At 44.1% G+C, this 22,876-nt stretch overlaps 1 protein-coding gene across 2 annotated transcripts in view; it reads left to right on the forward strand.

Annotated features, from left to right (window-relative positions):
* LOC144948879 (mediator of RNA polymerase II transcription subunit 12-like protein) overlaps nt 1-22,876 on the forward strand; it is a 75,645-nt gene that overhangs the window by 4,634 nt on the left and 48,135 nt on the right. For both annotated transcript variants that reach the window (XM_078878586.1, XM_078878587.1), the window contains exons 2-10: nt 1,437-1,547; nt 6,430-6,621; nt 9,331-9,490; nt 12,948-13,129; nt 14,383-14,493; nt 16,178-16,588; nt 18,783-18,932; nt 19,797-19,896; nt 22,660-22,796. In XM_078878586.1, coding sequence (XP_078734712.1) covers nt 1,437-1,547; nt 6,430-6,621; nt 9,331-9,490; nt 12,948-13,129; nt 14,383-14,493; nt 16,178-16,588; nt 18,783-18,932; nt 19,797-19,896; nt 22,660-22,796 — 1,554 coding nt within the window. The remainder of the gene's footprint in view (nt 1-1,436; nt 1,548-6,429; nt 6,622-9,330; nt 9,491-12,947; nt 13,130-14,382; nt 14,494-16,177; nt 16,589-18,782; nt 18,933-19,796; nt 19,897-22,659; nt 22,797-22,876) is intronic.

The following is a 22,876-nucleotide window of genomic DNA, read 5'->3' on the forward strand; positions in this document are numbered from 1 at the left end:
CTATAAGCCACGCCCAGTGTGGCACAGCTGACGACACTGATGATGTCACCAAGCACCGCCCATTACCTCCCGTACAGCGGTACACTTGGAAACATAAGCGAGTCTTTTTTCCCTAGCTACCCGACTGTTATCTGATTTAGCCAAATAGTCTAACCGATAATTTGGGGGGAGTCATCAATTGCTTAAATAATTATTGGACAGCCCAGCTGAGGCTCGCTTTGAAAATTAAGTTTAGCTTTGCCCGTGACCCTCTACCCAACTCTCATTAAGTGGTGAAACTGAATGCTCTAACAGTAGCCATTGTCTTTAGGAAGTTTTAGTTCCTGTAAGTTGAATGCAAATATTGGAAACGTAACAGTGAGGATTACCTCAAGTCCAAATTTGCACGAATGTCTGACATTGAAATAAAGTTTGAAGCTGAAGTCAAACATCATCATTAATCTTAGCCCAGCTTGGACAGTTTATTCAAACAAGGAAGAGGCTATGAACATAAACTTTTTTGTCCAAATCAAACTGCAGTAAATATTTGTACTGGTCATATTGTACTGCCCAAACAAGAACTTGTACACAACGCATGAATTCACATTTAAGAGGTTCTGGGCTCTTCATACAGAATGGAGAATGCACATCACCGACGACCACCCTATTCCCTTTGTGCTCAACAGACCTCGGTTAATGAGCACTGCAGGAGCACAAATCATGCAGCATTAATATGAACAAGGCAGTGATGTAATGTTTTCCATGTGCCTGAAAGTACATTAATGGTGGCATAAAGCTCCAGACACCAAGGCAGATTTAAAGTATCCTAGAAAAAAAATGTATGTGTTGCTGCTGCTGCTGTGCACTCTTCTGCTGTTTAATTCTTGTTGAAATCAAGCAAATTGATAACAGAGAAAAGGCAGCGAGTCCATATAGTGTCGATAATGTGCCGGAGGTTTCTGTGAATGTAACGGTTAGAGTGAAGCAAACTGTGGCCAGTTGTTGCCAGGGTGTGATTGTTATGACCAAAGGGTAGTGGTGGGAGGCGGGAGGTGGGGGGAAACCTTTTCCTTCCTCAGCGCTGAATATGACTCTCTCAATCCTTTGGCGGGCCACGCAGTAACACGCACCTCAGTCACTTGTGCCGCTGCGAGAGAGAACTCTTACAGTGACCCGGGTGTGGTAAAATTAGAAACGGCGTTGTCAGGTGAAAAAAAAATTCCCATCTAGTGCGCAATTAGCGCTGTTAAGATGTTTGCCGCAGTGACGGATTAGTTTTCGGTTGTGGGCCGTTTTGAAGTGGGGTAGGGTTCATGCGGTCGTGGGAACGTGTGAAATAAAGCTGTGGTGCCTTTTCTGGCCACAGACGGACGATATAGGTGATGAATATAGTTTTGCGAGCGTTGCGTTAACTTATGAGTGTCTGCTCGTTGGTTTTCCCCTTTTTCTACCTCCAGGACGAGCTGAATGCCGTGAATGTGAAGCAGGGCTTCAGCAATCAGCTGGCCTTCTCCGGCGATGAGCATGGCAGCGGAAGGAGTTTCCTCAACCAGATTGTACCAGCCAAGGTAACGCCAACAAACCTTTCATCTGTACCTTACGATGCCCCGGAACTTGTCCTTTCTGCAAGGCTTAATGAGCATCAGTTACAGTGAGCATTACTTGATAAGAAGAACACTTTTTTCATGAGTATACTTCCTGCTTTGACAAAGTTCATGAACACCATCATTGACAAAAACAAGTTATAAAGTAATGCATGCATTCTGTAACGCTTTCCAACATGCACTAGGCTGAGAAAGTATTTTGTTACAAACAAATGGATAACAAAAGATAAGCATGCTATAAAAACATGATGCTACCAGCTATGATGACCAGTAAAAAAACATGAACATTAACCATATAAACTGGAACAAAAACTGAAAAGTGTCCAAAGTGGCCTGGAGAGACAGATGCTTGGACTTACATTGAGAGACAGCGAGAGAAACGCACGGATTATAAAAGAAAGATGCGCTTGCTAATGACACGATTCCAATTGATGAGAAAAGTAAGTGGGCTTGGGCAGGGACGCATGATGACGAGGAGGGATGACGATTGATGGTCAAGAATAACGATGGAGTGTGGCAGCCAAGGCAAGGAACGTGTCAGATGGAGCGCTGAAATCAGTCGGTGTTCAGCTCCATGGTGGATTGTCGCATCGCGGGATAGTGAGAGATAGTAGGGGGGGCTTCGGAAGCCCTTCAGCAGTGGATTGATCATTCTTTCCGCATCGCCAACTGTTTGAGTCTACTACAGTGTTTATTAAATGATATTATGTAACAGAACGCCACGGGCAGTAGTTGCAGTTCCGTAAGCAGACAAGTGAACTGCAATCAGTGCAACCCGACTAGTGATTTGGAGTGCCTGATCAGCCTCATTTCCTGTAAATATTGTGGTATTCAAATCGGAACATCTTGTCCGTGTTCTTGTCTTCGCCTCTGCTGTAGCATTAAGGTATCTATTTAAATGCAAAGTCCCCTTCACGGTGTTGTACTTGACTTGCATGTACTTGCACTTGGTTGCAAATAGGCTTCTGGCTGTTGGTTCTACGCTGCATCTCTTTGCCAGTAATATATTACTTAGCTCATCATGCCAGTGCGCACCTAAGCAACAACATGGTGCATTTTGTTCAATACCCTAAGTGTGTGTGTTTTACGGCTTTTGTTGTGCTGTTGCAATCGGCGTTCCAGTTTTTGCAAATGTGATGGTGCACTTAAGAGCCTTGGTCAATAAAAATGCACCCACTGCCGTGACTGATTGGCATATTCCTAAAACTTGAAAGTGCGCAAAGAGGCATGGAGAGATTGATTTCTGGAGTTGCATTGAGACAGGAAAAGGAACGCAAGAATCGGAGAACTTATGCAGGTTAGAGGCATTTTTCTTACTCGGATTTACTCTGTTTAATCTGGTAACTGTTAATAAAAGTAAGTGGGATTGGTAAAGACACGAAGTATATTCTTAGGTTTTTTCGGTAAAGTCACGTAGGTAAAAAATTAAAATTAATAAATGTAAAATAAAATAAAAATCACGACGTTTCGGAGGCAAACAAGCTTCCGTCTTCAGGTGGAACAGTCACAGCACGATAGCTGTATCAAGTGAGAGAAATTCCAAGAAAACCGTATTTATATATATACTGGTTGAGGGTGGGAGGAGCCAAGGTAGGCCCTGAATATTATTTTTGTGAGGTTCCGTGCGGCTGAAGTACGCTATTAGGAATGAGCCTTTGTTGTGTAAACTAGGTGCCTACGTGACTTTACCGAAAAAACCCAAGAATATGAATCCTTGCAGTCACGAAAGCTTCAAATCTAAAGACACGAAGCTTAGAAGGGATGGTGGCTGATGGTCAAAAATGATGAGGGAGCTGCAGCCAAGAAATGGGAAACGCGTCTGAGAAGACGTTCACAGGGGAGGATAATGGAGCGATGATGACTTCAGCTCATGCGCAGGTTCTGTGTGGGTTAATACACCGCACGATTGCGAGATAAGGTGGCTTTCATCCAGCAGCGGATTGACCATGGCCGATGTGTGCGTTCTGCTGTGTCACTGTGAATAAGTGGATATGCACGTAGAGGCACAGAGTGGCGTGTTCACATGACTGACGACACATGCAATGAAATGCTTCATTAGCCGCATATCTGGCCCTGCGTGGCCCCCCAAAACCACATTCAGTTGTCTTGTAAAGCCAACGGGTGAAGGTTTAATAATAGGGTTTTCCCCCTTTTACTGGTAGGAACGAAGTGGACCAGCCTACAATAGATTATATCGTCCGTCCGACCGTCCGTCCGACCGTGTAGCAACATCGCCCCCTACTGCAAACACTTGGCATGATATTCTTAGGTTTTTTCGGTAAAGTCACGTAGGTAAAAAACACTAAAATTAATGACCCCACAAAAACCTTTAGACTCAGTGATGCTTTCCTGGCTAAACAAGTGTAACATTCCCTTATAATTCCCTCAGATAGCTTTTAATTAAAACATTTAAATTAATGAGGCTTTCCTGGCTAAACAAGTGTAACATTCCCTTATAATTCCCTGAGATAGCTTTGAATTAAAACTTTTAAATTCAAATTTTACTCACAGCGCCCTAAAGCCTACAGCTAGGCCTAAAGCCTCGAACTACGCCTATCACTCTCCCTTCGTATCATACCCCCACGTGTGTGCAAGGGAGTTAATGTTTAACAATGTTACATTCCCTGATGCTTTTAAATAGAAACATTTAAATTTAAAGCTTTTACATAAATAATTAAAATATTTAAATTAAAAATTAACTCACAGCGGCCTAATGCCTACAGCGAGACTTAAAGCCTAGAACTAGGCCTCACACTCTCCCTTCGTATCGTCCGATTCGGTGTAGCAACATCGCCCCCTACTGCAAACACTTGGCAGGACCCTACAAAAACCTTTAGACTCAGTGGGGCTTTCCTGGCTAAACAAGTGTAATAATACATTATGTTTATATTCTTTGGTTATTCGTTCCTACCAGCCCACCCCGCAGGGTCCTGTTTTCTGGCAACAAAACTGAAACCTTTTTACAAGGATTCATGTCTGCATTAACCACAATACTTGCAGTCAAAATGCAAACAAAAACACACTATGATAATATATGCATTGTCCTTGAAGCTGATTGGTCCACACCAGAGACAGCTTTCTTTTGAGCCTCGTCTCAATTGTTGCTCGACCAGATGACGCCAAAAGGCGTACAGCTCAAAGACAATGCACTATCAAAGTAATGAGGGCTCGGGGTAAGCATCTACATCATTAGACCTCCTTTTCAGAGTGGTTTTTTTTGCATTTTGACTGCAAGTATTGTGGTTAATGCAGACATGAATCCTTGTAAAAAGGTTTCAGTTTTGTTCCCAGAAAAAAGGGGAAAACCCCTATTATTATATTTTGGTACTGGCAAAGGAGGTCTAATGATGAGGGTGAAGGGTTTGGCCACAGCTCGGCATGACATAAAGCTAGTGGGAAACCAGCCATGCCATGAGGACCCCAGATATTCTTAGGTTTGTTTTTTTCCGTAAAGTCACATAGGTAAAAATAATAATAAAAGTAAAATAAATAGATAAAATACTTTTATATTATTTTACTTTTATTTTACTTTTTAATTTTAAAAGTAAAATAAAAAATAATTAATTTATATTTTTATTTTACTTTTATTATTATTTTTTACCTACGTGACTTTACCGAAAAGAAAAGAAAAACCTAAGAATATGAATCCTTGCAGTCACGAAAGCTTCAAATCTAGAATTAATACCCCAGATATGGCTTGGCTCGGATGTGCCGGTAGAAAGTAGTGGGTCCTGGAGCCGGAGTGCCCAGGGCTCTGCCACTTGCCTGCTGCCCCATGATCCTTGGGACTCGGGGCCGCAGAACATTACAGCCACAAACAATACAAAAACACGATAGGAGTATAAAGTATCGGAAAGGTCAACAGTTCACTTAAAATATACAAATAAAAACTAAACATTTTCTATCTTACCCGGTGAAGCCCACTGAGGTATTAACTTATTGTTTCAGAAGCGACCTGGCCACAAATGATAGCTCAACAAAGTTGCTTTGGCATGTGGAATTGTCTAGCAGCGAAGTAATCCAAACAATCTCAAAGCACATTTCTAAATGTGGAGGGGAAAAACCGGAGGATCTCGAGGCACGGCACGCGCAGCAGGCACGGCAGGAGCACACGCGGTGATCTACCCCCAGACAACGAGAGCACACCGCAAGCTCGGTTCAAGGACCTGCCACAAGGGCAAGCCGAATATATAATACAAACAAAAGAGTAGAACATTTTAAGGCAATAATTGATGAACACCAGCCTGTCTTTCCCACAGACCTGTTCTTCACCTGAGGACGGCTGCTTGCGTTGTGGCCGAAACGTCGTGAGAATTATTTTATTATGTTTTATTTTTATTATTTCCCTTCTTCGTTACTTTACCGAAAGAACCAAGAAGATGAACACCAGCCTATGCATGACCAAGTGGTGATTAAACGAGTTTGAGGAAGGATAAGCTCTACCCTCTCGTAGGTACAGGGTTATGTGAGGCAAGGCTTTCTCTGCATGGCCTGGTGATCACCCAAGCAGTATGTGTATATGCACAGTGCTTCCGTCAGTCTGCTGCTGGATGAGTGCCTCATTCCGTGTGGGTCACGGTGGCTACCTGTGCAAGCTCTACCCAGGCTCAAATTTGCTTAGCTTCTGAGATCTGACACTTTCTTGCTGATTATATCATATATTCATTCTAAGACTATACTTATCAGTTGTAACTGTGGGTGCTACTAGGGCCTAGAAAAATCCATATTTTGCATGATTACTCAGTCTTACAATTGCAGCCACTTGACATAAACATTGTAACCATTTGTCAAAATGAGTGTTGTTTTTTTGGTTATTTTGTTGCCGGTCTTGCCGCCTGTGGTGCAGATTGGCGCATACTTCAGCGACATACTCGCGGAGAAGTTCAAGCTGAACACGTTTCAGGACACGGGAAAGAAGAAACCGCAAGTGAACACAAAGGACAACTACTGGCTGGTGACGGCCCGCTCGCAGTCCGCCATTCATAACTGGTTCACAGACCTGGCCAGCAACAAGCCTCTCACAGGGCTCACCAAAAAGGTGGGTAGCCCATGCACGGCTCACAGTGGCATCGGGACAATCTTATTCTTAAATTTCGATTTAAAGCTTTCGTGACTGCAGGGATTCATCTTCTTGGTTCTTTCGGTAAAGTCACGTAGAATGGAAATAATAAAATAATACAAATAAAACGTTATAAAATAATTCTCACGACGTTTCGGCCACAACGCAAGCAGCCGTCCTCAGGTGAAGAACAGGTCTGTCGAGAAGACAGAGACCATTCAGACTCTGTCTTCTCGACAGACCTGTTCTCCACCTGAGGACGGCTGCTTGCGTTGTGGCCGAAACGTCGTGAGAATTATTTTATTATGTTTTATTTTATGTTTTATTTTTATTATTTTATTATTTCCATTCTACGTGACTTTACCGAAAGAACCAAGATGAATCTTATTCTTGATAAGTCCTTCGTGTTGGTCCTGAACAGTCTAGGAGTGTATTCCCATGTTTTTATATTAATCATTTTTAAAAATCCACAAATTAGGCATGAGTACAATAAATTCATCCCAACGCATAGGAAGTGGGTGTCACTCATATTACATCACTTCCTCTGCTTTTTTTTTTTGCCAAAAGTGACATAATTTTAATGAGGCGTGTTGTCACTTGTTATTAAAGTACTAAGAAGTATACAAATGTTCACGTTAAAAAGCATTATTTTACTTGTGAAACCTGATGTTAAAACATTTGAATGCAACGATTAATAATTCTTAAAGTGGTGGCAGATGGTGCATAAACAATGACCATTGTACATATTTAATACAATCAAATGTGAAAATATAAAATAAAATCTGATCTTGGGCCCTAAAATTTCTTAAATTCCGATATTGCAATTTCTTTTGAATCTCGTCCTTGGCATCAAAAAGATTGAGTGTACTTACTTAGCTTGGTACTAAAATAGGGATTTATACAACCCAAGATGCCAAAATGAATTTTGATAGAGCAGGCAGCCTGTTGTGTACAGGGTGTCAAAAGTCATCCCAACAAATGGATTTCATCTCATTCTGAGACGCTGCGCACTGTCAATTATTGATTCGTGACGATGGTTGCTGCACTGTTCTCACCCCAATTGACCTGACTTGGATTTTTTTTCATGTTTCCAATGAGTGAGGCACCCTTAAAAATCATACTTGTAACTTGGATGAGTAGCCAGCGCTGCCAGCCAGCAAGCCAACCCAACTCGCACCTCCGGTTTCTTTGTAACTTTAATCGGCGGTGTTAATCATTGTAATGTGACTGCATATTACGCGTATGACCAGTACGTTTTTTATTATTCATATTGAAGGCAATTTTAATGAGTTACGTCTGAAGAGGCAGTACTTGGAATGCGTTAATGCTTTATATTTTCGGACACTGTGCCTGGAAATGTTTTTGCCAATGGTCTTCGCCGCTCTGTTTATTATTGGTGTTTAAAGACATTTTTTTGGGATGTGGTCACGCATGCTTGGAATTACACTGAGGGACAGACTCTAGGAACGCAATGATTGAAGAACATACGCAGGTCAAGACGTAGTTCAAACTGTTGGGGAAAGTAAGTGGGTTTGAGGTAGGACAGATCGCTTGAAGGGATAATGGGCTATGGTTAAGAATAATGATTTAAGTGGCAGCCAAGGACTGGAGCATGGTAGAGGGAGACATCCACCATGAAGATGGAAAGCTGAAATTATCTTGTGTGCCGGTGCTGGGTGGATTGACACGTCATTGGAGATGGTGGCGGCTTGGGAAGGGCTTCATCCTGCAGTCGATTGAACATGACTGACGATGACTATGAATTACTAAATTGGGTTCTTCTACTTGGTGCTGTGGTTTATCATGAAATATGCTGCTCATCAAGAAAAAAAAATTGCGAGACAAATGGGGATTTTTTTTTTAAACCTTTTTAATAGTAACATCTTTCAAGAGTGTATCACAAAGGAGGCAAAATTTCCAAACAATAACTCAATAGTTTTGTTTTGCACAGGTAGGGTCCATCACTCACCGTGATTCGGTGATCAAATGATCAGTTTCACCCATTTTTCTTGACTACTGAACACATTCAGATATATTTCCAATATGCATTTCTAAAACTAAATGCGCGATACCCAAATCCTGGTTTTTTTTATTAGTGGTAGCATAATCAATACATTTTCACAAAGCTGTGCTAATTTCCCATCACCGTTAAGCTCTGATGATTTTTAATAACGTAGTTTATCATGATCTTACGTTTCATCTTGCTACTATCAGGTAGCTTAATTTTATGACATCAAACAATTCCATTTGCAGTACAACTCCCGTGGTACACGCTCGTTAGCATATTTAATATATGTTTACCGGAAATCTCTTTAATTGCATTCGTGTAAAAATGTTGCTCGCAAATCCATAACAAAAGAATCTAGACAAATATTTTCAACGCAAATGGGTATGGAGATGGAACTGGGATGCAGGGCATTTCTGCGCCTCCGATGAGCACGGTCGGCTAAGTATGGTGCGAAAGAAGTTCAACTTACAGAAGGAGTAGGCGGAGACCAAGGGTGAGAGCGACGGATGCCGTAGAATGAGAGACAAGGAGAGTGGATCTGAGTAAGAAGCACATCGAGAAAAAATCCGAGCAGCTGACCTCCGTGCAATAGTGGGAATTTTGACTTCGAATAAGAAGAAGCGATTTGCTCCCACCCTTCTAAACCCTTTGACAACATCCTCTCAATGCTCTCTCTACAGGTGCCCATTCTCAGTAAGAAGGAGGAGGTGTTTGGATACTTGGCCAAGTACCTGGTGCCTCCCATGCGTGCCGCGTGGCTCATCAAGATGACGTGCGCCTACTACGCCGCCGTGTCGGAGGCCAAGATAAAGAAGCGTCAGGTCATCGACCCATGCCTGGGTAAGCGCGCTCGCTGCTGGCGGCAGACTCGCGCGGGCTCACCACTTGCTCGTTCTTTTACGTGTAGCGAAGGCCCATGTGCCAGGCTAGCCCCCTGCGGTGGTTCTGCACAAGCATTTTGTTGTAGTAATAGGTTGTTACCCTTTCAACTGGTACAAAAACTGACGCCTTTATACAAGGCATCATGTTTGCAATAACCACAACACAAGCAGTCAAAATGCAAACAAAAAGAAACAACTCTGATAATAATATGCACTCTCCTTGAAGTTGATTGGTCCACACCCGAGACAGCTTTTCTTAGAGTCTAGTCTCCATTGGTGTTGTATCAGATGACGCCTTTTGGCGTCATCTGGTCCAACATGATGCCTTGTAATAAGGTGTCAGTTTTTGTACCTGTTGAAAGGGGGTAAAAACCTATTACTATATTTTGCCACTGGTAAAGGAGGTCTCTTAGTGTAAAAGCATTTTGTTGCTTGTGTCATTTTTTAAAACGATGCCGTTGGGGGGGAGGGGGGGTGGGGGGTTAATTTTGCGTGACCGGCATCTCGCTTCGTGGTTCTCCAACGCGTGTCCAGGTTATACCGCACCCACGTCACGGATAGAGGGAGTTCGACTGTACTAAAATTATATTCAATCTACTCCACTACAGACTACTCGATTGAAAGCTTCCGACGAAATGTTTGGGACACCGTTGCCGAGTAACCTGGTTCACTCGCGTTCGATTCCCGCCCACAGCTAACGTCAATTTCCGATTAGCACGGTTGCCTATGTGCGGTGAACAAGAAGTTCAACATGCTGTACATTTTCCCACGGCACATGCAATCAGCCATGCGTGTGAGAGAATTTACTATTTCATATGTATTGCCACTTCCATGCAAATGTTACTTTTAGGCTAATTGCAGAAACTACGCACATAAAAAAACCCAACAAAGACCAATCAAAGACAGACGGTATAAAGACAATACCGCCAACGAGATGAAAAAAAGGTTTAACATACATACACCGTGAATGGGATACACTATTTCATGAAAATTGCCTCGTCAAGGTCGCTAGGAAGCTCAAGAGGACAGCGATTAGATGGCACCGCTCAGAGCCTGGGTTTGAATCTAGGCAGCTACCGTGCCTGCTTACGAATGGCTGCACAAAGAAACCCGGATCCCATAAAAATGGGTCTCTGCACTTTACTTGACTGATTTCCAGCCCTCACAGTTGAATATACATTTTGGCTTTCATGCAGCGAACATTACCGTCATGCTGAGCGGCTGCAATTGAAGCCACTCTAAGGAATCTCAGAGGTAGCTCAGTGATATTCACTTCAGCAGGCCATTCTCTAACAAGAAGGGAGTATTAACTCTGCAGAGAGACCCAAGTAGATATGGCAAGATGTTAACTCTCTCACCTGGTATACAGGAAGTCGTGGGTTCCATCCTGACCCCGACGCCTTCTATATTTGGATTTTGCATGTCCTGCCCATGGTCGTGTGGATTTTTCTCCAGATCCCCCGATTTTACCCTTCACTTTAAGAAACATGCTTTTAGAGTTTTGATTTAAAGCTTTTGTGACTGCAGGGATTCATATTCTTGGTTCTTTCGGTATTGTCACGTAGAAGGGAAACAATAAAATAATAAAAATATAAAACAATACAATTCTCACGACGTTTCGACTGCAACACAAGCAATCATCATCAGGTGTGAAATCCACAGCAAGAAAATTTTAAATTTTCTTGCTGTGGATTTCAGTCGAAATGTCGTGAGAATTTTTATTGTTTTATATTAATATTATTTTATTATTTCCTTTCTACGTGACTTTACCGAAAGAACCAAGAATATGCTTTTAGAGTATTTGGTTGCTATAAATTGTCACGTGATTAGCCACTTCGTTGAGTTATCATTTGTGATAGCCAAGTCGCTTCTGAAAATAAGCTACAAAGCTCGGTAGGCCTTCCCAGGTCAAATACAAATCTTTAGTTTAGCATTCATGCTGAACTTCTCTCGCATCGTTTATAGCCAATCGTGACATGACACAGATAATACGTTTGGCATTAGTATGGGAGAATAATTAGAAAAGGTGTACAACATATGCTTCGGTGAATATCCATTGGCTGAGATGCTTAAGCGCTGGCATGCTCACTCGCGTTAGCCTTGCTTACCGTGAGGATTAGGGGGAGTGCGTACATTGAATGTAAAGCCTCATGTTACGTGGAATACTTTAACCTTACGTTAGGGCAAGTACTGGTGCTGTTGGGAATACGTCTACACGCCAAGTACCAGCGGGAGCATGTGTTGCTTGTACTTGCCCATTAGGTTGTTCTTGATATCGTACAGTAAGACAACTGGGCTTACAATCCAGAAGGTGCCGGTTCAACCTCCCCCATGGCAGTTGAAGCAATGAGCAAGTTTCTTAAATGCCCCCAACCCCCCTCCTCTTGAACCAGCAGTAGAAATGCGTAAACCATGTTAAGCGATCGGACAGCTGTAGTGGAATAAAAGTGTGGGTACTGCCACCTCTTGTCCAACCAGCAGTATAAATGTGTAAACCACTCTGCCCCGGGCGTTCCATAATAATGACAGGTTCACTCGGCGTATGTATGTTATTTTATTTTCCCCTCCCCTAAAAATGCCACGTTCCCGACCGCTACCCCCGATGTGAGTACGGGGGGCAGTGAGCGCAATTACCCTTTCCTCCCCTTACCCTGTGGGCACCCGGCCTCGGGCTTGTCGTCCAGGCAATGTCTGTACCGCCTCTCCCCTATCGCGCGTGCTTTGTAACTGTGTTTCACACATGTTTTTAAACGGACAGCGATGTGGAGTGGGATCGAGTGTGGGTACTGGTACCTCCTCTTAGACACCTGACCAGCAAAATCCCCTACAGAGGGGCCCGTGAGAGCGCCCTCTAGTGGAACCCCTTCAACCTGCAGCGGCGTGATAAAAAGCTCCACCATTACCGCGTTTTTTTCCCCAAAAAGTATATTTATTTTTATTCTCTTAGCTCTTTCGGTAAAGTCATGTAGGTAAAGAATTAAATTAAAATTACTAAAAATAAAACAATAAAATCACGACGTTTCGGAGGCAACACAAGTCTCCGTCATCAGGTGGGACCGTCACAGCCAGATTTGCTTGATGCAGCAAATCTGCTTGATGCAGCAAATCTGGCTGTGACGGTCCCACCTGATGACGGAGACTTGTGTTGCCTCCGAAACGTCGTGATTTTATTGTTTTATTTTTATTAATTTTTATTTCATTTTATTAATTTATATTTTTATTAATTTTTATTTCATTTTTTACCTACGTGACTTTACCGAAAGAACTAAGAGTATGAATCCTTGCAGTCACAAAAGCTTCAAATCTAGAATATATTTTAATTAAATTTTACCCTTGAATTCTTCGGTCGAATCGCGAAAAATTACATCACGGCAAGATTTTCACATTGTTCCACTTGTGCGCGCTGTGCCTCGCAGAGTGGACCCAGATCCTCATACGGTACCTGCGCGAGCAACTGAGCAAGATCGCAGAGCACTACGTGGCGACGGCAAGCCACGGCGGCCAGAGCGGCACCAACCCTTCCACCTTGACGCCCGAGGCCGAGCAGGCCATGAAGCAGTGGGAGTACAACGAGAAGCTGGCCCACTACATGTTCCAGGTGTGCTATGGAACGACTCGTTGTGTTCCACTCGCGTGCATCGCTCTCTTCACGCGAACTCCGGTCATCCTCACAGCAGCAACGGTTTATGGCGAGCCGTCGAACAAAGACGGGTCACTGTATCACGTGGCGCTTTCAGATGCACTTCTGCGGCCGTTTGGAACGCGCTCTTCCTTCCGATATTCAGAAGCCACTGGAGCGATACACTTTTCAATTGTCTAGATTGAAAACTCATTTCTTTAGAACTGTTTTGTGTGTTTAGTTTGTTGTCCTTACCCCGCACCTCTGATTAGCGCAGTTGTTTACGTACGGTGTGAAATAAGTTATACATACATAATTCCCTTGGAATTTTTGAACTTTTGTTTGGAACACGATATCAAGTAACACGTGATTACAGTAAAACCTTGGATTGCGAGCATAATTCGTTCCGGAAACGTGTTCGTAATCCAAAGCACTCGTATTTCAAAGCGAATTTCCCCATAAGAAATAATGGCAACTCGGATGATTCGTTCCACAACCCAAAAATACTGTATTCATATAAAAATGATTAATAGAAAATACCTTTTTCTATTTTTATTATTTAAATTTAATATAAAGTAATCAAATTTATTAATTAAATGTAATTGTGGCTGGTGTGAGGGAGACGAGAGAGAGGAGAGGAGGGTTATTGTGTAGGACGACTTTCACTTGCAGTACAGTTACTAAAGAACAGTCACTACACTTGGACACAAAATAAAAAAAATGCTTTACGCACACACACGTGGTCACAACACTATAGTAAACAGTATACGCTCGCACGGATATTGACTGTACGAATGATTATTATAGTAATGACCATTGTGCGTGCAATATAACGTACACGGTATTACCCTTAACCCCCGCTAATATACTCATTGCAATAATATAGTTGTTTTAACTTTTTAACATTATTTATTGTCATTCAAGAACCCAGAATCCAAATTAGATTTAATAAAAAGAGGGGGAAAAAACAATTGGGGATGGAAAGGGGTTGTCCGGGGTTGCTGTTGTACCGCGGTAGGTGGGGTAACGATTGGAAGCAACAAAAGTGTAGTTATTGTTTCATCTCGTTCACTTGCGCAACCTGCATGTCGTCACGGAACAAGCGTGCGTGACCGCTGCACTCAACCTCTGTTGCGCCTCCATACGTTGCACGGTCGTGGCTCCGTACGGTGCGAGAGAAGTTCAGCGTACGTACACGCTGAGCGTGCGATGGCCGTGTGTGTGCGCCGCAGGAGGGCATGCTGGAGCGGCACGAGTACCTGTCGTGGGTGCTGGAGGTGCTGGAGCGGATCAAGCCGGCCGACGACGAACTCCTCAAGCTGCTGCTGCCTCTCGTTCTGCAGGTGCCGTGTGCCCCCCACACAACCCCCATTCCTCCGCCCCCCACCTTGCTGTGCGCACTCGAGACCATGGCCGCAAGAAGAGATCCTAAACTAAATTATGAACGGTTGAAATTTAGATTTAAAGTAAAATAAAAATAAAAATCACGACGTTTCGGAGGCAACACAAGCCTCCGTCCTCAGGTGGAACCGTCACAGCACCGAACCTCACAAAAATAAAAAAAATATAAAAAATATTCAGGGCCTACCTTGCCTCCTCCCACCCTCAACCAGTATATATACAAATACTGTGTTCTTGGAATTTCTCTCACTTGATACAGCTATCGTGCTGTGACGGTTCCACCTGAGGACGGAGGCTTGTGTTGCCTCCGAAACGTCGTGATTTTTATTTTATTTTATTTTCATTTTACTTTTAATAATTTCAATTGTTTACCTACATGACTTTACCGAAAAAACAAACAAAAAATCCTTGCAGTCACGAAAACTTTAAATCTAGAATTAGATTTAAAGCTTTCGTGATTGCAGGGATTCATATTCTTGGTTATTTCGGTAAAGTCACGTAGAAGGGAAATAATAAAATAATACAAATATCAAATAATAAAATTCTCACGACGTTTTGACTGCAACACAAGCAATCATCATCAGGTGTGAAAAACACAGCAAAATTGTTTCCCTTTCTACGTGACTTTACCGAAAGAACCAAGAATATAAACGGTTTCTTGTTTTACCGGGTAAGGCCTATTGGAGCTACGTAGCTCTTTTTCATAAGCGACCTGGCTTGTGGAAATTTATAGCAGCCAAATACTCTAAACGCACATTGATACTAGATGTGGACGTTAAAACTGTAGGGCCCGGAGAAAGATTCACGCGACCACGGGGAGACAGAACGTGCAAACTTCAAATATATAGTTGTCAAGGTCGGGATCGAATCAATGACCTTCTGTATACCAGGCGAGGGAATTAACGTCTCGCCACCGTGGCATCTGGTCTCCTGTATGGCATGGAACTCTCCTATCGTTGGCTCCGTTCTCTAGAGCATGTCCTTGAAATTATTCGGTAGCTCACGCCGTGTCCCGTGTGTGACGTGGATTTTTGTTTTGGTGGTAGCGGAGGTGGGGGATCAGTAAGAATGATGAATAAATAACTTGTAAATAGTGAATTGCAACCTTGTGTTGAATGAACTTCAGTTGTCGAATAGACGTAAAAATGTTGATACTGGGAAGCTAACAAGCCGAGAATTCTGTCGTGAAAACGTACAGCCTTCCGTATCATAGCTCTCTGATAGGTTTTCGGTTTGTACCGTGTGTTAGGGTTGAGGAAACGCTTCAGAGAGCCATACATCATGGTAATATATAGGGTGACAAATTATATCATTGCAACCCTGCATAGAAAATTCTCCGTCTGCTTCATAGTGGACGGTAAAGATGCCTGTGACGTATTTCGTGAGAGTAAGCCATCGTGTGCCAGTGTCACGGTCTTTACATTTTTTTTCGAAAATTTGAAAGCACACCTGCGGTGCGAAAGAAGTTCAGCGTATACATGCATACATACAAATGTCTCGATCGGAATCTGGAAAATAGTCGTGACACGGAGCGCTTTTTTTCTGAGTAAACGAGCATAATTAAAGAAATAACATATCTCCATCCTCTTCACCCCCCACCCCCAACTCCACCCACTGCCGTCTCAGTACTCGGATGAGTTCGTGCAGTCGGCCTACCTGGCGCGGCGCCTGGCGTTCTTCTGCGCCCGCCGCCTCTCGCTGCTGTTGGGCGACCCGTCAGCCGCCACGGCCATGACCGGCCACGGCACGGGCCCTCGCTCCCACTCGCCGCTCCTCGGCCTTCCCTCCGGCGCCGGCGTCGGGGGGGGCGGCGGCGGCGGTAACAGCGGCGGCGGCGGCGGTGCAGCCGGCGTTGCTCCTGCGGTGCCGGCGGGCGGCAGCGCCCAGGGGACCCCGTCGGTGACGGCGACCGCGGGATCCACCCCTCCTCCGCAGCCGCCCACCGGCTCCGCCAACCCGACACACCCGGCGTTCGCCGACTTCCAGTCGTGCCCCCAGCACCGCTCGCTCATCTACGGGCTCAGCTGCATGCTGCAGGTGCCGTGTGTTAGGGCTGCGGCTGTGTTTCTCGCTCTCTCGCTCTCTCGCTCTCCTCTTTGCCTTCCTTGGTTCGGCACGTGGTTGCGGTGTTCGCTGAGACATGCCCTTGGCTACAAGGGTGCAGGCGAGGGATGAGGGAATAGGCGATAAAAAATATAGTCTTGGCAGTCCAACGTGTTATAGACGAGATGTCGTACACACTGTGAAACTATTTATGCCGAGGAGTAAGAAGATGTCGGACTCCGTAACACTGTGTTATAATATGCCTACGTAGTTTAATGGTGTTAAGGTTAGATGTGCAAGCTGGGACTTTGGTAAGCAGAAATGTTTAATTAAATGTCTCATTATGCACATGTAGTGTGTAAAGAACACAACATTTTTCTCCACGTGTAGTGTTCTGCAAAAGAACGCTGCATGTGGCGTAAAATGTGTTCTAATTAATTCTTCGAGAGTGTGTGTATTAAATAATCACTGGTTTTACAGAAGTATACAACTTTTTACCCGTGGCACACCACGGAAAGAGGACTACAGTCAAGGATATAATGGATGGGAAAAAAAGGAAAAGGGAGAAATAAATAAGATAAATCATGGGATATAACAGGGCCAAGATGTCACGGATCGGAGGGAAGGAAGGGTAAGGGAGCGGGGAGAGAAGGACGGAGCGAGGAGATGTGAGCTGCGTAAAGCAGCGTCTGTTTTCACAGGGGGCATGGAGAGAGGAGGGATTCGGAGTGGGGGTGGCCACACAGAGGTTGTGTGATTTTCAGAACGCTTGAGCTGATTTAACGATATCGACGAAACAATGTGTGAAGACTGCATTCGAAAGGAGTATTTGTTTTTTTACTCGCCAAGCCGTGCATCCAAAGGCAATGATGTTTTTCTTTTAAACCCATACCGGGTTTAATAGAAAAATTCCGTAAGCCGTTCGTGAAATTACTTGCACACATTTGTAATGGCCAGCATAGGCGAGAGCGCTCGTTAGGCGTGCAATGCGGAAGGCGTACAGTACTCTGAAAAATCCAGCTGCCATTGTCTTGTGTTTATTGCACAACCGACATTTCATGTTGCATTTCTGAGCGGATGCTATTAATCATCCTCTGTGATAGTCTTACGGGGCAGCGCAGGTCACCGCTAATGAGTGTTGTTTGAGCGAACGTCGTGGGATTTGGAACCATATCTTGCTAGCAAGCCTCACCAAGCGCCGATAAAAAAAATATTTTTTATTTACTTTTTACAAGTTATGCAATGTGTGCGTGTCACAAGTCCAAGATATTTCTACTCGGAAATGCGGCGCGCGATAATAGCGCACCTCCTTGTCATCGTCGCCATCATCATCATTGATTGTTTATGCCGTGCCTCCCCTGTAGGTGCATCTCGAGATGCCAGAGCAAAGGTGTATTTGACGTCTCCTTTTTCCCGTTTTCTGCCACCACAGTCATTTGTTTATCCAGCAGTCGGGCACACGATTGATGATGATGGTAATGATGCGGCAGTGGTGGCCGGGCCTTTAGCCCCCACAAGGTGCCTGCAGACCAATAGACGCTCTGTGGTCTGCGTTTCATGCAGTCACATGTGTCTGTAGAGTATTTTAGATACTCTTTCAGGAGTGACACGCTTGCAGACAAAATACATTGTTTAAGAACATACATTACGGACAATATGTGCAACAGTATAAATGTGTTAAAGAATAATTACGAAAAGATAATGTAAAAAATTACTCCTTCCAGTGAGCCACTTTATTCTTGCTACGGGACTGTCTTTATACTGTCCGCAAAAAGTCGTTGCCGTATCCCAATCAAACCAAATCTTGATTTCACAGAGCTCAAATAAGCAAATAAATGTAATTGTGATTTTATGTGCATTCATTGGTGACCTGGCCGAGTCCCATCAGCCAACTACTCTCGAGATCTCCGTTCAATCGGAGTGTCAGCTTTGCTGCCTTGGCGTTCTTGTACTTTGCACTCCCGTAATTTAGTTGTACTGTTTGTTGTGACGTTCTCACCCGCCCCTACTGGGAAATCTGTGAAAAAGAGCTTCATAGCTCATCGGATTCCTCCAGCATAAATATTCTGAGTCTGACTTTATTAGCAACTCCGGCTGCCTTCGTCAGCTGTTGCACACATCTGCCCGTCCCTTTATCGACACTCCATAACAACCGAACCCGCCGCCCCGCACTTTTCTTCTCTTGCAGACGGTGACTCTGTGCTGCCCCAGTGCCCTCGTGTGGAATTACTCGCAGAACGAGAGCAAGACCAACACGCCGGGCTCGCCGCTCGACTTGCTGCCCCTTGCGCCCTCCAGCCTGCCAATGCCCGGGGGCAACAACGCCTTCAACCAGCAGGTGCTGCTGCCCCCCCCCTTCCCCCACCATGCACCGTGTGACAGTGCCTTGACATCTACAGTTTGTCCTCAAAGTGTGTAAAATTCTACGTAGATGGGAACGAAATGTAAAGTCACACTTCCGCATGCTCAGCAATTGAAGAGCTGACATTCGTAAGCACGGTAATGCTCACTAGACATTTGTGAAAAGGAGCTTAATTGCTCATCGGATTCTAACAGTGTAAATAAAGATTCTGATTCTGACTCGCTGTTTGTTAGCTGCATCTCCACGCTGCGCAGAAACATCACGTGCCAGTGCAAGTCCCAGTCAAGAACTGTGCTGTAATGAGTGCGGCATTGTATTGTGCATTCTAGAATTGACTTGTGATACTGGTAGGAACCTCTTGGTTACACCAGCCCACAGGGGATTATTGTGTCAGTCCTTCGTGCAGGGAGGGGCTGGGTGGGGAGGGTGGGGAGGGGCTGGGTGGGGAGGGGTTGGGTCGGGAGGGTGGGGAGGGGCTGGGTGGGGAAGGTGGGGTGGGGTGGGGAGGGGTGGGAGAGGTGGGGCTGGGTGGGGAGGGGCTGGTCACCCCGTGATGCCCTTATAAAACTCAACGTTTAACCTACTCACGCCGGCTTGTGCCCGCCCTCACAGTCGGGCATATTTGCGAAATACACCACGCCGCCGTTGACCCTGGCCATTGACCGAGCAACCCAACGTTCCTACCAGCTCCCTCCGCTGGAATGTGTTATTGAGTGATATCAGTGGTACAACTAAAACAATACAAAATAAGATTTACAAGATAAATAACATCAAGGACATTTTGTACAATGAGTGCAATGGTGTTCATGTGTTCTCGCCGACGGCGGCTGCTGAATGTAGGTGCGTGGGAGGTTGAGGCAGGTCGAGCAGCAGATCCGTCAGCGAGGTCGTGCCGTGGAGGTTCGCTGGTCCTTCGACAAGTGCCAGGAGTCGACCGCGGGTGAGCGGCCGTGTTACATTTCACCTCTACACCCACCCGCCCACTCACGGTTTGATGAATTATCACCATCTGACATCTTAATTCTGTCCAAGAAACTGTTTTTAATCTCGTTGGCGGTGTCGTCTTTGTACCGTCTTTCTTAGTTTATTTGTATAGTTTCTGCCATGAGCAGAAAAGTAATATTTGCATGAAAGTGGCAATACACCTGAAATAGTAAAATATCTCGCACGCATGGTTGAGTCCATGTGTTGTTGGCAAATGTACATAAGTTTGTTGAACTTCCGCACAGTACGTAGCCAACCGTGTGAATTGAAGGTGCGGGAGAAGGACAACAAACTAAACACAAAGCAGTTCTAAAGAAGTGAGTTTTCAATCTAGATTATTTACAAGTGCATAGCTCCAGTGGCTTCCTAATATTGGAAGGAAGAGAATTCCAGATGGGCGCAGAAGCGCATACCTCAAAGGGCGCGATGCACTGATTGTCTTAGTTCGACGGCCAGCCAAAAGCCACGGCTGCCAGGATGTGACCAAGGTTCGCGTGATGATGGTTTACACTCCTCGACGAGATCAGCGAGGTATTGCGGTTCATTTGCGGCAAGCACTTTGTGCATAATGAGAGAGACCTTACAATTTACACTATGAGACCTCCTTTACCAGTGGCAAAATATAATAGTAGGTTTTTACCCTTTAAACTGGTACAAAACTGACACCTTTATACAAGGCATCATGTTTGCAATAACCACAACACAAGCAGTCAAAATGCAAACAAAAAGAAACAACTCTGATGATGATGATGATGATAATGATATGCCTTTTGGCGTCATCTGGTCCAACACCAATGGGGACTAGGCTCTAAGGAAAGCTGTCTCGGGTGTGGACCAATCAACTTCAAGGACAGTGCATATTATTATCATTATCAGAGTTGTTTCTTTTTGTTTGCATTTTGACAACTTGTGTTGTGGTTATTGCAAACATGATGCCTTGTATAAAGGTGTCAGTTTTGTACCAGTTTAAAGGGTAAAAACCTACTACTAGACCTTACAATGTTTTAGTTTTGCCACCGGAAGCCAATGCAGCTCGGCGAGCACTGGACGGGCACGGTCAGATGAGTGAATTGTTACACACCGTCCTCTCGCCGACTGCTGCCACATCACTCTTCGGCAAGCGTCTTACACGCAAAGGCCTCGTCTGTCATCGCCAGCTGTCGCGCACACACTACGCCGTCGGCTGTATTCATGTACAATACTCGTAGGTTTTTTCGGTAAAGCCACGTAGGAAAAAAATAAATAATAAATAATTTATCCAAATAAATAATACAAATTATAGAAGAAATAATAGAAATAAAATAATAAATCACGACGTTTCGGAGGCAACACAAGCTTCCGTCTTCAGGTGGAACCATCACAGCACAATTGCTGTATCAAGTAAGAGAAATTCCAAGAGACCCGACCTTGTATATATGCTGGTTCCTCCCCCCTCAACCAGTATATATACAAGGTCGGGTCTCTTGAGATTTCTCTTTACTTGATACAGCAATTGTGCTGTGACGGTTCCACCTGAAGACGGAAGCTTGTGTTGCCTCCGAAACGTCGTGATTTATTATTTTATTTCTATTATTTCTTCTATTATTTGTATTATTTATTTTTTACCTACGTGACTTTACCGAAAAAACCTAAGAGTATGAATCCTTGCAGTCACGAAAGCTTCAAATCTAGAATTCATGTACAATGTATGCTCAACAATGTGGTCGGTTATACCGCGATCCTCTTGTTAACGGTGTTTTGCAAAAAAATATATTGAAATCGTTTTAAGTTGAATGAACTGCAGTTGAAGAACCGTTCTTAATTCGAACTGGAAATGCAGCACAAAAACACAAACAATTCAAAGTCGAATTCCAGCAACAAAATTAAGAGTAACAGATATCACGATATCACGGAAATTGATATTATATCTATGGGACCTTTTTGCCATTATCTAGAATGATGAAAAGAGAAGAATAGGTTTTACCCTTTCTGGCAATAAAACAGGTGTTAAGATGTTTAAATACCAAATAGATACATTTTTCAAGGGATCAAGGCATACTCGTGGCAAAACAATGTGTGGTTAATGCAAACTTTTGATGTCTTGCAAAAGGAATGTATTTGGTCTTTGAACATCTTAACACACCTGTTTTATTGCAGAAACGGGTAAAACCTATTCTATATTATAATTGTTTTTTTACCATTTTATCTGGCAACAAAACTGACACCTTTTTTTACAAGGAGTCATATTTGCATAGACCACAATACCTGCAGTCATAATGCAAACAAAAAACATAACTCTGATAATGTATGCACTGTCCTTGAAGTTGATTGGTCCACACCCGAGACAGCTTTCCTTAGAGCCTAGTCTCACATGGTGTTGGACCAGATGACGCCAAAAGGCGCACAACTCAAAGACAATGCACCATCAGAGTATGAGAGCTGGGGGTAAGCATTTACACCATTGGAACCTCATTTGCCAGTAAAAAATTATGATAATTGTTTTTTTACCATTTTATCTGGCAACTAAACTGACACCTTTTTTACAAGGAGTCATGTTTGCATAGACCACAATACCTGCAGTCATAATGCAAACAAAAAACATAACTCTGATATTCTATGTTGTTTCATAATTGCTAAAAATGATAACGCAGCAACCCCAGTGTGTGTATGCGTATGACTGTACGGGGTCTGCGTGTGACCCTGTGCTCATCTCCGTCTTCACATCACTGCCGTTTGCCAGGATTCACCATCAGCAAGGTCCTCTATACCCTGGAGCAGCTTGACAAGCACTGCTTTGACCGCTCCGACTCCAGCAGCTGCCTCGACTCGCTCTACAACAAGATATTCTGCTCCCCGCAGAGCAAGGACGGTCAGGAGGTAAGGTCTGGGGAATGAACCTGAGCCCATCCTGCTACTGCTACCCCCGCCCCCCCAGCTATGGCCAGCCCTACCCCAAC

The sequence above is a fragment of the Lampetra fluviatilis genome, chromosome 51 (assembly GCF_964198595.1).
Source record: "Lampetra fluviatilis chromosome 51, kcLamFluv1.1, whole genome shotgun sequence".
NCBI lineage: Eukaryota > Metazoa > Chordata > Hyperoartia > Petromyzontiformes > Petromyzontidae > Lampetra > Lampetra fluviatilis.